Here is an 18,349-nt window from a genome sequence, read left to right on the forward strand (position 1 = left end):
CAGGTGAAAGAAAGCATTTTTTGAGAGTCTAAACTAACCTCAAATTCAGAATGTATGTGTGAAAGTGCTTCAGGTATAAAAAAGCAAATGATTTAACTTATGATAAAGCACTGTCACACTTGGAGCCTCAGGGTGATTCTGTGCTCCAGTGTGCCACGCCCTTCTCTCCCCAGTCTCCAGCCAGCCTCCCTCTCCTGATTGGTTAGCTGGGGCTAATTAGCCCCAGCTGCTACTATTTAGGAGAGGCTCAGGGAAAGGCTGGTTGGAGACTATTTTCATGGTAACTCTGTCTGTTTGCTCCTGGTAACTCTGTCTGTTTGCTCCTGGTAACTCTGTCTGTTTGCTCCTGGTAACTCTGTCTGTTTGCTCCTGGTAACTCTGTCTGTTTGCTCCTGGTAACTCTGTTTTACCTTCCTCCTAGCTCCTGTCGGTCAGTTTAGCCTGTTCCTGTTATGTTAGCCTGTTTAGTCTGTTCATGCCTTGTTTAGTTCTGTTCATTCCTTGTTTCATCTGTTTAGTCCTTGTCTAGCCTGTTTAGTCATGTTTGCCTGTGTAGCTTTGTTAGCCTGTTTAGTTTAGTCCCTGTTTAGCCCCTGTCTGTTAGCCTAGTCCTTGTTTGTTAGCCTGTGTGTACTAGCCTCCGTTTAGCCTTTGTTTAGTCCTATTAGTCTGTTATTTCTGTTTAGCCTTTGTTTAGTCCTGTCTAGTTCTTGTTTAGCTTAGGGTTTAGGTTTCCTGTGTGTTTAGCTTTAGTTAGCTTAGCATAGGTTGTGTGTTTGGTTTTGTGTACCCTTGTCTTGTTCTACCCTGTCCTGTCTTATTATTAAAATATACCAGTCTGTCTCACATCTCTGCGTTTGTGTCCGCCCCTCCTGTCCGTCTAGCCCACACACCGTTACAGAATAGTCTCCCAAGAGGACACAGCGAGATGTTTTTTGTCCATGTTTTTCCGGACTTCGGCTCCATGAGGTTTCCTCAAGTCTTCCCGCTTAGTAGGCCGGCTCCTTATGATGGAAGCAACCATAGGGTTGAAGGCTTCCTTCTACAGAGCCAGCTCTACCTGCAGAACCTTCTGGACCCCCAGCCAACTGAAATCGACAAGGTTCGATTTATGATGTCTCGGCTGAGGGGTGCTGCTCGTGAGTGGGCTAAGCAGCTTTGGTCTGACAGGGGAGTTGAGCTGAACTCGGTGAAGGATTTCGAGGGCCTCATGAGAACCAAATTTTCATGTAGCAAAGTGCCCACTGCAGCTTATACCTGGCATCCAGTGCCCACTGGGGAGGTTAAATTTTCCCCAGTGCCCACTGCGGATGTGGTCCAGGAGCCAGTGCCCGCTTATAAAGCTCGTGACTGTCCCAAGTCCACGTTAGGAGCCAGCCAAAATTATTTAGGTCCTGTTTCCTGTTTCGACCCCAAGGGCTCCGGCGGTCCTTCTGTGTGTTCGCCGGCTCCAGTGTTTTCGCAGCTGCGTCCAGTTTCTCCAGGGTCCAAACAGCTGACTTCTGACGCATATCCAGGGTCCAAGCAGCTGATTTCGGACGCCTCTCCGGTGTTTTCGCAGCTGAGTCCAGTTTCTCCAGGGTCCAAACAGCTGACTTTTGACGCCTCTCCAGGGTCCAAGCAGCTGATTTCGGATGCCTCTCCAGTGTTTTCACAGCTGAGTCCAGTTTCTCCAGGGTCCAAACAGCTGACTTCTGACGCATATCCAGGGTCCAAGCAGCTGATTTCGGACGCCTCTCCAGTGTTCTCGCAGCTGAGTCCAGTTTCTCCAGGGTCCAAACAGCTGACTTTTGACGCATATCCAGGGTCCAAGCAGCTGATTTCGGACGCCTCTCCAGTGTTTTCGCAGCTGAGTCCAGTTTCTCCAGGGTCCAAACAGCTGACTTTTGACGCCTCTCCAGGGTCCAAGCAGCTGATTTCGGATGCCTCTCCAGTGTTTTCACAGCTGAGTCCAGTTTCTCCAGGGTCCAAACAGCTGGCTTCTGACGCATATCCAGGGTCCAAGCAGCTGACTTTGGACGCCTCTCTAGTGTTTTCGCAGCTGACTTTGGACGCCTCTCCAGGGTCCACGCAGCTGAATGTTTCTCCAGTGTTTTCGCAGCTGACTTCGGATGCCTCTCCAGGGTCCTCACAGCTGAGTGATGTTTCTCTAGTGTTTTCGCAGCTGACTTCGGACGCCTCTCCAGGGTCCTCGCAGCTGAATGACGTTTCTCCAGTGTTTTCGCAAATGACTTTGGACACCACTCCAGGGTCCTCACAGCTGTTTCAAGGAGTTTCTCAAGGATTTTCGCAGCTGACTTCGGACGCCTCTCCAGGGTCCTCGCAGCTGAGCGACGTTTCTCTAGTGTTTTCGCAGTTAACTTTGGACGCCTCTCCAGGGTCCTCGCAGCTGAATGACGTTTCTCCAGTGTTTTCGCAGTTACCTTCGGACGCCTTTCCAGGGTTCTCACAGCTGTTTCAAGAAGTTTCTCAAGGGTTTTTGCAGCTGATTCCGGACGCCTCTCCAGGGTCCTCACAGCTGAATCAAGGAGATTCTCTAGGATTTGTGCAGCTGATTAATGACGTTTCTCCAGTGTTTTCACCATTGACTTCGGACACCTCTCCAGGGTCCTCACAGCTGAATCAAGGAGATTCTCAAGGATTTGTGCAGCTGATTAATGACGTTTCTCCAGTGTTTTCACCATTGACTTCGGACACCTCTCCAGGGTCCTCACAGCTGAATCAAGGAGATTCTCAAGGATTTGTGCAGCTGATTAATGACGTTTCTCCAGTGTTTTTGCAGCTGACTCCCGGAGCCTCTTCGCCAGGCTCCACGCAGCTGACTCCCGAAGCCTCTTCGCCAGGCTCCACGCAGCTGACTCCCGAAGCCTCTTCGCCAGGCTCCACGCAGCTGACTCCCGAAGCCTCTTCGCCAGGCTCCACGCAGCTGACTCCCGAAGCCTCTTCGCCAGGCTCCACGCAGCTGGCTCCTGTTCCCGAGTTGGCGCATCCCGATGGCGCTCCTGTTCCCGAGTTGGTGTCCTCCGACGGCACTTCTGTTCCTGAGTTGGTGTCCCCCGACGGCACTTCTGTTCCTGAGTTGGTGTCCTCCGACGGCACTTCTGTTCCCGAGTTGGTGTCCTCCGACGGCACTTCTGTTCCCGAGTTGGTGTCCTTCGACGGCACTTCTGTTCCCGAGTTGGTGTCCTCCGACGGCACTTCTGTTCCCGAGTTGGTGTCCTCCGACGGCACTTCTGTTCCCGAGTTGGTGTCCTCCGACGGCACTTCTGTTCCCGAGTTGGTGTCCTCCGACGGCACTTCTGTTCCCGAGTTGGTGTCCTCCGACGGCACTTCTGTTCCCGAGTTGGTGTCCTCCGACGGCACTTCTGTTCCCGAGTTGGTGTCCTCCGACGGCACTTCTGTTCCCGAGTTGGTGTCCTCCGACGGCACTTCTGTTCCCGAGTTGGTGTCTTCCGACGGCACTTCTGTTCCTGAGTGGGTGTCCTCCGACGGCACTTCTGTTCCGGAGTTGGCGCCCCCTGATGGCGCTCCTGTTCCAGAGTTGGTGTCCTTCGAAGGTGCTTCTGTTTCCTCATCGGCACCCACCGACGGCGCTCCTGTTTCCTCGTCGGCACTCCCAGACGGCGCTCCTGTTTCCGAGATGACGCCCCCAGATGGCGCTTCTGTTTCCGTGTTGGCGCCCCCCGATGGTGCTTCTGTTCCCACATTGGCGCCCCCCGACGGCGCTTTTGAACTCTCGTCGGCGCTCCCCGACAGCGCTTCTGGTCTCCTATCATGCCTACCGCAAGGCATATTAAATGACTTCGAATTTGCCCCTCAAGGTCCAGGACCTCCTTTTGTTTTTGTATTTGGGCACGCCAGGAGTCGTGCCTTCGGGGAGGGGCCTACTGTCACACTTGGAGCCTCAGGGTGATTCTGTGCTCCAGTGTGCCACGCCCTTCTCTCCCCAGTCTCCAGCCAGCCTCCCTCTCCTGATTGGTTAGCTGGGGCTAATTAGCCCCAGCTGCTACTATTTAGGAGAGGCTCAGGGAAAGGCTGGTTGGAGACTATTTTCATGGTAACTCTGTCTGTTTGCTCCTGGTAACTCTGTCTGTTTGCTCCTGGTAACTCTGTCTGTTTGCTCCTGGTAACTCTGTCTGTTTGCTCCTGGTAACTCTGTCTGTTTGCTCCTGGTAACTCTGTCTGTTTGCCCCTGGTAACTCTGTTTTACCTTCCTCCTAGCTCCTGTCGGTCAGTTTAGCCTGTTCCTGTTATGTTAGCCTGTTTAGTCTGTTCATGCCTTGTTTAGTTCTGTTCATTCCTTGTTTCATCTGTTTAGTCCTTGTCTAGCCTGTTTAGTCATGTTTGCCTGTGTAGCTTTGTTAGCCTGTTTAGTTTAGTCCCTGTTTAGCCCCTGTCTGTTAGCCTAGTCCTTGTTTGTTAGCCTGTGTGTACTAGCCTCCGTTTAGCCTTTGTTTAGTCCTATTAGTCTGTTATTTCTGTTTAGCCTTTGTTTAGTCCTGTCTAGTTCTTGTTTAGCTTAGGGTTTAGGTTTCCTGTGTGTTTAGTTTAGCTTTAGTTAGCTTAGCATAGGTTGTGTGTTTGGTTTTGTGTACCCTTGTCTTGTTCTACCCTGTCCTGTCTTATTATTAAAATATACCAGTCTGTCTCACATCTCTGCGTTTGTGTCCGCCCCTCCTGTCCGTCTAGCCCACACACCGTTACAAGCACAGTAATTCAATTGTCAACAATAGTTCATGAATTAAATCTAAATCTATAAACAATAATCTAAATTATAACATAATCATTACAATAATACAGACCAGAAATTGTTTCATCGGAGAAAAGATCCAAAATTAGTAAATAATCTAAATTAATACATCTTAATCTGGATTTAATATTGTATTTTAAATAATTGTATACACCTGTTAGCAGTGGGTGTGGCTGAAACACCTGTTAGTGAATAATTAGAAGATGTGTCCACATACTTTTGGCCATATAATTTAAGTGTAAATATAGAGGTAGAATATTGTGGTTATAAAGGTTTTATTGTTTACTGTTTTCTTTATGGCTTCTTTCAGTTGAATGTACTGATAGTAAAAGTGATCTGGTTGGTTTGCTGGATTTTTCCTTGATGATGATGAAGATCATGAGCAGCCATTACTGAATTACTGTACCAGACTGGTTCCTCCTCTCTGACTCCATTACTGAATTACTGTACCAGACTGGTTCCTCCTCTCTGACTCCATTACTGAATTACTGTACCAGACTGGTTTCTCCTCTCTGTCTCCATTACTGAATTACTGTACGAGACTGGTTCCTCCTCTCTGTCTCCATTACTGAATTACTGTACCAGACTGGTTCCTCCTCTCTGTCTCCATTACTGAATTACTGTACCAGACTGGTTCCTCCTCTCTGTCTCCATTACTGAATTACTGTACCAGACTGGTTCCTCCTCTCTGTCTCCATTACTGAATTACTGTACCAGACTGGTTTCTCCTCTCTGTCTCCATTACTGAATTACTGTACCAGACTGGTTCCTCCTCTCTGTCTCCATTACTGAATTACTGTACCAGACTGGTTCCTCCTCTCTGACTCCATTACTGAATTACTGTACCAGACTGGTTTCTCCTCTCTGTCTCCATTACTGAATGACTGTACCAGACTGGTTCCTCCTCTCTGTCTCCATTACTGAATTACTGTACCAGACTGAATTACTGTACCAGATTGGTTCCTCCTCTCTGTCTCCATTACTGAATTACTGAATTACTGTACCTGACTCCATTACTGAATTACTGTACCAGACTGGTTCCTCCTCTCTGTCTCCATTACTGAATTACTGTACCAGACTGGTTCCTCCTCTCTGTCTCCATTACTGAATTACTGTACCAGACTGGTTCCTCCTCTCTGACTCCATTACTGAATTACTGTACCAGACTGGTTCCTCCTCTCTGTCTCCATTACTGAATTACTGTACCAGACTGGTTCCTCCTCTCTGTCTCCATTACTGAATTACTGTACCAGACTGGTTCCTCCTCTCTGACTCCATGATGAAACTTTAATGGATTTATGTTGATAAAAAAAATTGGTAATTTTATGGATTTTTTTTAGCAGATGGAGAAAATCTGTAGCTGAAAATTTAACTGGATTTCCACCAGGCAGTGAGGGGGCGGCTAATAAAGCTATTAGTTTTAATATTTATAATAACTGTTAGTTTTGTGTATTACTGTTATTATGAGTAGTAGCAGGGATAGAAGTAGTAAATGTTTTTTAAATATTATTATTTTTACTGATAATGATAATTATGATAATAATAATAATTACAGTGACAATTTGTGGTAGATTCTGATTTACAGATTCTGTACTGTGTGGTTGCAGTCAATTTATTACTGATTACATTTCCCAGATGATGTAAACAGTTTTATTAGAGAAGATGAGTTAGTGAGGAGCAGCTCATGTGTGATTCTCAGAGAGATGATCTTACCTCAGTATCTCCAGTTTACAGTGAGGATTCTCCAGTACAGCAGAGAGACGCTTCACTCCTGAATCTCCTAGTTTATTATGAGACAGATCGAGTTCTCTCAGGTGTGAGGGGTTTGATCTCAGAGCTGAAGCCAGAGCAGAACAACCTTCATCTGATACACCACAATAACACAACCTGCAGAGAGAACAATGATCCACTCTTCATTCTCTTAGTTTTAGAGGAACTTCATCATCTACAGAGTCACTACAGTCTACAATCAGTGTGGATGAATCATTTATTGTAGAAGACCATGAACCACAATTGAAATGGAAGCATGGACATAATAAATAACAGTGGGTCAGGAACTAAGAAAGGAGAGGTAAATCTGACCTAAATCTGTTTATTAAGACAAAGAGATAAGACTGAAACCAGGAGAGTTTTAGTATTAAAAATACCAACTTTTTCAATATGTAGCAGTTAGGTCTAACAGAACAAGGATGTTCAGTAACCCCAGTCTGTCAGCTGCAATTATCAGATCATTAACAACCCTGACAAGCACAGTTTGTGATTTTCCTTAAACCCAGACTGGAACACTTTCAACAAACACACTAGATGCAGCAACAACGTGATCAAGAAGCTTACATTTACATTACATTTTCAGCATTTAGCAGACGCTTTTATCCAAAGCGACTTACAGTTATGACTGAACATGATTTTAAGCAATTGCGGGTTAAGGGCCTTGCTCAGGGGCCCAACAGTGGCAACTTGGTGGTGGTGGGGCTTGAACCGTCAACCTTCTGATTAACCACTGAGCTATCACTGCCTACTGCTTACTCAGATAAAAGATCTTAGAATTGGGCCAGTAGTTGCTGAGATCTTCATTGTCAAGTCCAGGCGTCCTGTGAACCTGAGATATTTCATCTTTTATCTGCTCAACTTCATTTCATTTATTAATAAACATCCATTCCTGCATTTCAGGTCTGCAACACATTCCAAAGTTGGGACGGGGGCAATTTAGGGCTAGTAATAAGTTGACAAAACTAAATATTTATGGGATTCCAAACAGGTGACTGTAATCATGGTTCGGCACAAAAGCAGCATCCAGGAAAGGCTGAGAGTCTCTGATAAGTAAAGATGATCAGAGGATCCAGTTTGTCCACAAATGTGTAAGAAAATGATTGAAATGTTTAAAAACAATGAACCTCAAAGAAAGATTGGAAGGGATTTGCATATTTCTCCCTCTACAGTGCAGAATATCATTAAACCAGTCAAGGAATCGGGAGAGATTTCAGTGCGTAAAGGCCAAGGGTGCAAGCTTAATCTGAACGCTCGTGATCTTCCATCCCTCAGACGGCATCAAGAACCTCCACTCAACACTAGCTGATATAACCACATGGGTGAGGGATTCGTTTATTAAACCTTTATCAAGCTCTACAATACAGAGTTACTGCACAAATGATACTTAACACTTTACTGTGTAATAAAGAAGACTTATGTTAACCATGTCCAGAAGCGGCGTCGACTTCTCTGGGCTTGGAGGCATCTAGGATGGACCATCACACAGTGGAAATGTGTATTGTGGTCAGATGAATCAGCATTCCAGGTCTTTTTTGGAAAAATAAGCGCTGTGTGCTCCGGACCAAAGATGAAAAGGATCCAGACTGTTATCAGCAACAAGTCCAAAAGCCAGGGTCTGTCATGGTATGGGGGTGTGTCAGTGCCCTTGGTAAAGGTCATTTACACTCTGTGATGCAGCATTAATACAGAAACGTACATTGAGATCTTAGAGCAACATGTGCTGCCTTCAAGACGTCGTCTTTTCCAGGGACGTCCAGCATTTTTCAACAAGACGATACAAAACCACCTGCTGCACACATTACAAAGGCGTGGCTGTGGAAGAAGAGGGTACGGGTACTGGACTGGCCTGTCTGCAGTCCTGACCTGTCCCCAATAGAGAATGTGTGGAGAATTTTGAAATGAAAAATGTGTCAACGACCCTGTACTGTTACACATCTTAAGACGTGTTTGCAGGAAGAACGAGACAAAATAAAAGCTGAAACACTAAATCATTTGGTCTCCTCTGTGCCAAAACGTCTTTTAAGTGTGGTGGAAAGGAACGGCAACATTACAAAGTAGTTAATGCTTTACTGTCCCAACTTTTTTGGAATGTGTTGCAGGCCTGAAATGCAGAAATGGATGTTTATTAATAAATGAAGTTGAGCAGATAAAACATGAAATGTCTCAGGTTCATCATGTCTGACATAAAATAAAAGTCAAAGGAAATGTAAGAAACTCTGTTGTTTTTTTTGTTTTTTTACTCTTCGCATTGTCCATGATGTCCCAACTTTTTCTGATTTGTGGTTGTAGAGTATGGCCTCTACATGATCAGTAAAACTACAGCAACACAACAAGAAAGTGGAATGAATGTAGTCACAATATGTAAAATTGGCTACAGTGGAAAAATAAAAAAATACAACAAAAATCCCACAAGCAGCAGCTGTTGAGCCGGAAACGCTCAATTATCTAGTAAGCCAAAACATTAAAACCACCTTTCCCCAATTTGTACAAATCAGCTTCCTTTTAGTTCACTTGTTCAATACAACAGAGGTACACAACTTCCATTCAAACCTAAATCCTCTGTTTCAGTCTTACTATTAGTTAGTGAGGAGCAGCTCATGTGTGATTCTCAGAGAGATGATCTTACCTCAGTATCTCCAGTTTACAGTGAGGATTCTCCAGTACAGCAGAGAGACGCTTCACTCCTGAATCTCCTAGTTTATTATAAGACAGATTGAGTTCTCTCAGACTGGAGGATTCTGAGCTGAGAACCAAGGCCAGAGCTTCATAACTTTTATCTTTTAGTTCACGTGAACCAAGCCTGAAAAAAAACATGATAGTTGATTCGATAGCACAAGTGTAGATCATCTGTTGATCTAATAACTAAATCTGGTTAATTAAATGTACTAAAAATTGATTTGATTGAAACTTATAATTTTAGTTACTATGTTAATACTAGATTTTTGGCATGTTTAGGTGTATTTGAGTAAATTTGTTAAAAGTCTATTTTTAAACTCTAAACACTGACATACAGAGTCAACATGTGCAGATTCATAATAAAGAATAAAACATAACAGACTGGGTCAAAACTAAGTACATCACCAAACAAGATAAAACACTAGATACAAAATACAAAGAGACGAAAGTTTAGTTTACACTTTTTTATGTGTGTAAGCAACTAATGACAAGAAGAAGAAACAAGTTCAACAATCAAAGGAACCAATAATAAATGAGACGTGGTGACAATGGTGTGGAAACAGACAAACAGACACAGCCGCCAAATCCAAGTGATGGAGCACAAGAAACATCCTGTCTTCCCTTCCAGATAACTAAAAGGTACATCCAGGACCAGTACAATTACATAAAGGCATCTTGAGTATCTTCTATCAAGACGTCCAGCCATGCAACACTGAAGTACATCAGTTGAAAAGTTCCAAGACGTGCCAGTGGGAGGACTCCCATTACAAACTTCTTCAAACAACAAACAGCATTTTGCCCTTCACAGTAATACATCCAATGAGTTTAATCTAGCCATTTAAACACAATGGACTTGGCCAAATTCCTAGCATGTCGCGACTTGCTCACAGCAGGGCTCACCAAATTTAATGACAAGGCAGAAAAATATCATTCAAGGAAGTCTACTTTTATAAATACTATTGAGGGCCTGGACCTTAAGCCAAGTAAATAACTCGACTTGCTGATTAAATGGCTAGGCACAGACTCAGCCGAGCATGTTAGAGACGGCTAAGACTAAAAGATACTTGCCTGGCCTGTCTTATCTAGACACTGCACGTGGCATTAGTCCTATCCTCGAGAAGCTGCCACATCCGTTACAAGAAAGATGGATGTCAGAAGGGAGCAGGTTCAAAAAAAGATGTGAAGTAATTTTCTCTCCATTCTCATTTTCTCTTAGCTTAGTTCGCAATGAAACCTTCTTACTTTTTACAGAGTTCCACCACATTATTCTAAAATGCTGATCACAATCCATAAAATAGAAGTCAACAAAGCTGTCCAAAGGGATGAATCCGAAAGAAGGGAAGACATCAATAAGCAGTGTCTCTTCACAAGAAACCCCACCCATTAACAAAGTGCAAAGGATTCAGAGAGAAATCCTTAGAATAACGTAAGGCCTGACAACCAGACAGAAAAATAAGAACATATGCAATCCTTGATGATTAGAGCAACAAAACTTTTGCTAGATCTGCCTTCTTTGACCTATTCCGAATAGCAGACGACTCCACCCCATACACGTTGAAAACATGCACAGGGGTGTCAGAGACGACAGGCAGAAGAGCATCTGTGTTTGTTGTAGAGTCAAAATACCAGGAAATCAGTTTCTAACTCCCTACACTCATCGAATGCAACATGTTGTTCGACAACAGAGCAGAGATACCTACTCCTGAAGCTGCAAGATACCAGCCCTATCTGAAGTCCATAGCTGATAAGATTCCCAAGTTAGACCCCGATATACTGCTCCTCCTCGGCAGAGACCTTATCCAAGTGCACAAGGTAGTAAAGCAACCTAATGGTCTCCCACATGCAACTTTTGCACAGAAAAGCAAGTCATTAAGAAGCCCTTGGATTGGTAACAGTTGGAGACGTGCCTTGATGGCATTTATAAACAGTTTAACACTAACATACTAAGAAGTTACGAAAGTAAATGAATACGGTTGTTGTCGTTACTATAGCAATTGGTATTTTTACACAAAATGCTAACTTGTTAGCGCTATTTTACATTTGGTTAAGTTTCATATTGTACCAAATGTAACACTTGACTTCAGCTATGTGCATGTAGTGTTTTTTATTTAAGTTTTTTTTTTTTTTTGTAGTTTTATTCCATTCTGATGCACACAGTGTAACTGTATTTAGGAGGGAGTTGTCTGTCTGTCCAGCTGAGAAAGGGGGTAAAAACAAGGGGGCAGAGAATTCATGTGAAACAGGAATCTTCAGCATTACTCACCGAACTGCTCTGGATGCTGCAACCACCGGCATCAGTTTCAGAAGAACCTCCTCTGATGAGATGTACTGGTTGGTATAATCACTCAGGTTAAACACATCCAGCTCCTCTGATGATGTCAGTAACATGAAGACCAGAGCTGACCACTGAGAATCAGAGAGTTTGGTTTGTTGTAGTTTTCCAGATTTCAGGTATTGTTGGATCTCCTGAACTAGTGAATGATCATCCAGTTCATTCAGACAGTGGAACAGATTGATGGATTTCTCTGTTGAGGGATTCTCACTGATCTTCTTCTTAATGTACCGAACTGTTTTCTGTTTGTAGTGAGAGTTACTTCCTGTTTGTGTCACTAAGGCTTGTAAGAGATTCTGATTGGACGATAGTGAGAGACCCAGAAAAAAGCGAAGAAAAAAATCCAGATGTCCATTCTTACTCTGTAATGCCTGATCTACAGCACTCTTGTGTAGATCTGAGATTTGTTTTGTCTTCAGGATACTCAGTTTTGAGGACTCACTCTGTTGAAGAACATTTTTCTTTTCGTTCATGAAGGTCAGATGCACATATAGAGCTGCAAGATGTTCCTGAATGCTCAGATGAACAAAGCAGTACACTTTACTCTGGTGAAGTCCAAACTCCTCTCTGAAGATCTGTGTACACACACCTGAGTACACTGAGGCTTCTTGAACATCAATGCCACACTCCATCAGATCTTCCTCATAGAAGATCAGGTTTCCTTTCATCAGTTGCTTAAAAGCCAGTTTTCCCAGTTTGAGGATCATTTCTCCTTCTTCCTCCTGATTCTTCATGTACTTTTTTCTGATGACGTTGGTCTGAATGATGAGGAAGTGGGTGTACATTTGAGTCAGAGTTTTGGGGATCTCTCCCCTCTCTGCTTCACCAAACATTCTCTCTAGAACTGTGGCTGTAATCCAGCAGAAGACCGGAATGTGACACATGATGTAGAGGCTTCTTAATGACTTCAGGTGTGAGATGATTCTACTGACTAGACTCTGATCACTGACCCTCTTCCTGAAGTACTCCTCCTTCTGTGGATCACTGAATCCTCGTACCTCCGTCACTCGATCGATGCACTCAGAGGGGATCTGATCAGCTGCTGCTGGGCGGGAGGTGATCCAGATCCGAGCAGAAGAAAGCAGATTCCCTTTGATCAGGTTCATCAGCAGCTCATGAACTGATGCTGATTCATTTACATCACTCAATCTCACTGAGTTCTGGAGATCTAGAGGTAAACGACATTCATCCAACCCATCAAAAATAAACAGAACTTTGTACAAGCTGGAAATGTCAGTTTCACTTATCTCCTGAAAATAGAAATGAAGGAGATCCATCAGACTCAGTTTGTGGTCCTTCATTAAATTCAGCTCTCTGAAAGGAAGTGGAAATATGAGGTGGACGTCCTGATTCTCTTTCCCTTCAGCCCAATCCAGAATGAACTTCTGTACAGAGACGGTTTTTCCGATGCCGGAAACACCCTTAGTTAGGACAGTCCTGATGGGTTCATCTTGGTCTGATAAAAGTTTAAAGATGTTGTTACATTTGATGGGCGTGTCCTCTGTTGCTGCTCTCTTGGACGCTGCCTCGATTTGCCTTACCTCATGTTCATTATTGACTTTTCCACTTTCTCCCTTTGTGATATAGAGATCGGTGTAGATCTCATTCAGAAGTGTTGGGTTTCCCTGCTTTGTGATCACTTCATTTACACACTGAAACTTCTTTATCAGATTTAATTTGAGCTTCTTCTGAACTTCAGTTCCAGCAGATATGAAGTCAGACCTGTAATGTGGTTATGAGAACAATACAAGCAGATAGAGATTATGTTTAATTTCAAATCTATCTAATCAAATTTAATTTGTAGATTAACATGATAGAACATCTACCTCCACTGTATAATAACACCACTGTGGATTTTCTACTGGCTTTGATCTTACCCCATATTTCTGGTGATTTTCTTTGGTGTTTTAGCTATCGCCCCCGGCAGGATGCTGTGGACACATAAAATTACAGTTGGTCCTATTTTCAGTTGCACTAACTTTAAATGTTCTAAGTGTAATGTGCTGATATCAAACATCTCATCTAATTTTTTTCCAGATGGTTTTTCTAAAATAAAAAACATATTTTTTTTACTAATGGTTATTACACACAGTTGAAGATTAAATACACTTTTAATCACTTTTAATGATTGAATCGGTTTTTCATGACATTTTCGAGATGTCAATTATTTTTAGCCTAGCAATTGAGAAACCCAAAAATTTAAATAAATAAACAGATCTGCCATGATTCTAAAGCTGCTGGAACACGTGTGTCATATCAATCAGTGCATGCTTTTGTTCAGCGAGATCTACAGAATACATCAGGATACATTTCCTCCTCACTTTAATACAAACAACAGGTACAGGCAACAGTTAAAAAAATTTTTAAAAACACAATTCTGTTGAAACTTTGTTAGAAACTTTCATCTTTACCCGTATGAATTCAACAAACCATGCATGTGAGGATTACATCAATAATAAAATACAAAAAAAAAATAATAATAAACCTGATGTTTTGGTGTTGTGCAGCACCAACTGACCTCTTACTGACAACTCCTAAACACATTTTGAATTCAGAAGCACTTCTACCTGCTGATAAAAGCTATCAAATCTAGAACTAGCAGCACTTCCAGAGTCCTCAGTTTTCTTTTTCCTAAGGTGGAATTGTTGACGCACACTATACACACAATACAAACACACACTACATACACAAGAATACAATACACATACTTCACACAAAAACAATACACTGCACACACGCACACAGTAACACACCTGCAGCCCCCCATAAAATTTGAGTGATGGAAATGGAAATTGGATAATAACTCTCACGGAGTCTTGGCAATGGCTTTTCATCTCTTTCCAGACTTTAATGACTTTGTTTGGCATCTTGTAATTAAATCTGTTTAGAATAAAGCACCGTGTGCTGCTTTGTAAAATTTTAGCCTGCAGCACATTGCCAGACAGGTTCTATTTAAGTGATGTTTAGTTTCAACAGTTCTGGCAGTAGTCGTGTTTGGGTGTGGCTAGTGAAATAACAAATGACTGTGGGAATGCCCTAGATGAATAAAAGAGCTTTAAGGATACAGACGAGTTTAATGTTTAATGTGTGTGCACACTGTCTCTCTAATGATAACTGTGTTACACCAGTTTTGTTGATCTCAAGATACAAACATCCACCAAGTGATTCACCAGTCCGTGGCAAAAATGTATTTAGGTTAAGTTTCAATTAATGCAATAAGACAAGTGATGTCATACTATTTCAGAAACTTAACATTTGCCTGAAGCTCAACAACTTTGTTTTGGAGTGACTGGACATTGGCAAGGATTTACTGTGAGAAGGAGTATCCAACAGTGGCTCTAATAAGCTTCTGATGCAGTTCCTTACAATAAAGGACCATTCTAGTAGCATAAAAGAGGAAGATCTACAGTGTTTGGTTACATATTATGCAGTAAAGCTATTTGAATTAGAATCTACGGTTTTATTTTCAGTGACTCTACAGATCACTCAGATGTCATGAGGTTGGATGTGAGTGATCACTGACTTGATACTTTCAACATCTTAATTATAGCACAGAAAGTCTCCACCATTTTTATTCAGTATTTATATTCTCAAACGGACTCATGTCCTGATCAATACACCCATATGAAGGTCAAGACCCTCGACCTGAATATCAGATTCCTTCTAATCTTTTGCACAAATTCATGAAAGTCAGAGTCTCTTTTAGTAGTACTGGACAAACTTTTCTCTATACTGATATTGGACTGAAAGTATAAACATATTTAATCTAGACACTTTACAATTTACACACACGATACACATTACACCTTCAACTCTGAGGAGCGCTTACCTGGGTCTAGTCGATGAATCTCCATCTTTAAAGTTCAAAGGATGATTCATAGATCCGTCACTCTTTATTAAACCAATTACACACACATAACACACACACATAACACACACACACACACACACACAGAGAGAGAACTCTGAGGAGCTTTTACCTGGGTCCAAATGATGGATCTTCATCCTTGAAGTTTAAAGGAGGATCCATAGACTCATCACTCTTCATGGAGATACAGCTGGGTACTGGAGACTCTGATCTCTGTACTGAGATTAGACTGATAACATAAACGTATATATTAAACCAGTTACACATAACACACACACATACACTCTGCAAACTCTGAGGAGCTCTTACCTGGGTCCAGATGATGGATCTTCATCCTTAAAGTTTAAAGGAGGATCCATAGACTCATCACTCTTCATGGAGATACAGCTGGGTACTGGAGCCTCTGATCTCTGTACTGAGATTGGACTGAAAACATAAATGTATATATTGAACCAATTACACATAACACACACACACACACCACACTGAGAACTCTGAGGAGCTCTTACCTCGGTCCAGGTGATGAATCTTCATCCTTAAAGTTTAAAGGAGGATCCATAGACTCATCACTCTTCATGGATATACAGCTGGGTACTGGAGACTCTGATCTCTGTACTGAGATTGGACTGATAAATAAAACACAGTATAATTAGTTTTAAGGGCAGAAGGTTTGCTCAGTCCTGCATGAACGATCTGCAACATAGTGGCCAAAGCTCTATTTACAATAATATAAACAACATTTCTTCACACAATGAAACAGTGTCATGTTACCTGCATCCAGGTGATGGATCTTCATCTTGCAGTACTGGATGATGCACAGAAGCATCACTGGTTATGATGATATGACTGGGTACTGAAGAATCTGAACCCCTTGTTTGGATCTGACTGCAAATATAAACGTATAATAGTGATTTATGTGGTGACAGTTAGGTCACAAATGTAAAAAATGGTGGTAAATATTGGATGGTAAAATTTACAGGATCTATTTACCTATCAATATCAGTATTCATTGTTAGTTGGAGCAGTCTAGATGAATAGTCTCCATCTCAAAGTAGTCCGAGTAGCTCATTCAATCATAAACATCTTCAATCTGTTGTACTGTTGAGTCTTTTGCTGGAATAAACTAAACCCCTAAATAAGAGAACACATAAATAAGCACATAAATAAGAGAACACAGAGTTCTCACATAAATAAATAAATAAGCACATAAATAAGAGAACACAGAGTTCAGATACAGTCCACTCCACAACTATTCACACTCCAGGAAACCATAAACAAAACAAGATGTAATCTGATCCAGGTGTGGGAGGACACCTCCAGGTTATTTTCAACCACTGATGTGTGATTTAAGGGTTCCCTTCATTATTTTGAGCAGTTATATAACATTATGTCCAGTCTGTTATCAGCATAAGTACAAAAAACAAAATCTGTCATGGTAAGGGGGGGAGGGGGGCACCAGTGCTTGTATTCCACTGTTATTTTAGCATAAAATGTCAGACCTCATTCTGAATGTGCAACAACAGAAAGGTTTGTGTGCATGTGTTTTAGGAAATGTATACTGCATCATTAAAAAAGAACAATGAGGTAACAACTGTCGCTCTATGGGATTTTAAAAGATTTATATATCTGCATTAGGTCTATACAATTATTTATAAATAAAAACATATTTTTAATCTGCATTATTAAATTATTCTAAGATAGCAGCACTTTATTAATCCATTAACGAAAATTACATTGCTTCAACACCTGACACATAACACATACACATTATAGTTAACACATAACACATATAAGTCAAGTTTACATGTTCAACTGTAGCTGCAAAAATACATGATTGTATAATGATTACAGAAACTACAGATAAAATAGAATAATGAAATGGGTGTGGAACATTGATGTGTGTATACAGAACTATAGACAGAAAGTTACAGAACTCTGTTCTAATACTGAGAAAATTGTTTGCTGTAAAAAATAATTATCATCTTCAGTGATCAGTAAAATGATTTTCCACAAAAAAAAAATAATAATTGGACATTTAAATTAAATGTTTATTTACCATAATGTGTGTTTAACTGATAATGAGAGTCTGTACAGTAATTAAACATAGAGACTGACGCTACTAAAGACAGAAAGTTACCAGAACTCTGTCCTGATACTGAAAACCTTTTCTTCTAAGTTTCTTAGTTTTATATTAAAGATTGTTTGCTGTAAGAAATAAATCTCACCTGTAGTGATCAGTCTGTTTTCTCTCAGGTAGAAATAAAAGGTTTTCATGATTTTAATGTTCTGTGTGAAGGTGTCGACGCTCCAAATACTTTCAGTATCAAGAACAAACATGTAGAGACGAGTTAGAACTAGAACAGTTACAGGGCCGGTTCCCACAACCGCTACTAAAGTTATGTAAAAGTTCTCCTAAGGTTATGAGCAAACGCTCTTACAATAACAAAAGTAGAAAGTTTTATAAACGTTATGTGACCTTGATAAAAAGTGGCTTAAAGTGTAACGTTATATGAACGTTCTTGTAATGTTTGTTTTTGTTTTACACTAAAATTTAAAGATTTTATTTATCTATTTATTACCAGTTATAACTTTTAGATTATTTAATTCTGTGTTTGTATGCTTTGTGTAAATCGTGCATTTATTTAAAGTATCCTCCAGGTTACCCAAGAAGTACTGAGTGCTTAGTCTGGTTCCTCTCAAGGTTTCTTCCTGTAAATTTCAGGGAGTTTTTCCTTGCCACAGTCGCCCTCGGCTTGCTCAACAGGGGTTTTTGTATCTGTTGGTCCTGGATTCTGTAAAGTTGCTTTGAGACAATGTCTATTGTAAAAAGCGATATATAAATAAAGTTGACTTGACTTGACAATATGTGTGTGTGATATTAGATGCATATTAGGAAACAATAATAAACTGTTTTACATCAATTTTAGGTCATAAGATGCACCACTATAAGAAT

At 41.5% G+C, this 18,349-nt stretch overlaps 1 protein-coding gene across 1 annotated transcript in view; it reads right to left on the bottom strand.

Annotated features, from left to right (window-relative positions):
• The window catches only part of LOC134316959 (NACHT, LRR and PYD domains-containing protein 12-like), a 512,992-nt gene extending 497,409 nt beyond the window's left edge, over positions 1 to 15,583 (bottom strand). Inside the window, exons 1-6 of the mRNA XM_062997547.1 lie at positions 15,509 to 15,583; positions 13,406 to 13,459; positions 13,065 to 13,250; positions 11,460 to 12,965; positions 9,147 to 9,320; positions 6,464 to 6,637 (exon numbers count right to left, since the gene is read on the bottom strand). Coding sequence (XP_062853617.1) covers positions 6,464 to 6,637; positions 9,147 to 9,320; positions 11,460 to 12,965; positions 13,065 to 13,250; positions 13,406 to 13,459; positions 15,509 to 15,576 — 2,162 coding nt within the window. The 5' untranslated portion in view covers positions 15,577 to 15,583. The remainder of the gene's footprint in view (positions 1 to 6,463; positions 6,638 to 9,146; positions 9,321 to 11,459; positions 12,966 to 13,064; positions 13,251 to 13,405; positions 13,460 to 15,508) is intronic.
• Between the last annotated feature and the right edge of the window lie 2,766 nt (positions 15,584 to 18,349).

The sequence above is a fragment of the Trichomycterus rosablanca genome, chromosome 1, assembly GCF_030014385.1.
Source record: "Trichomycterus rosablanca isolate fTriRos1 chromosome 1, fTriRos1.hap1, whole genome shotgun sequence".
NCBI lineage: Eukaryota > Metazoa > Chordata > Actinopteri > Siluriformes > Trichomycteridae > Trichomycterus > Trichomycterus rosablanca.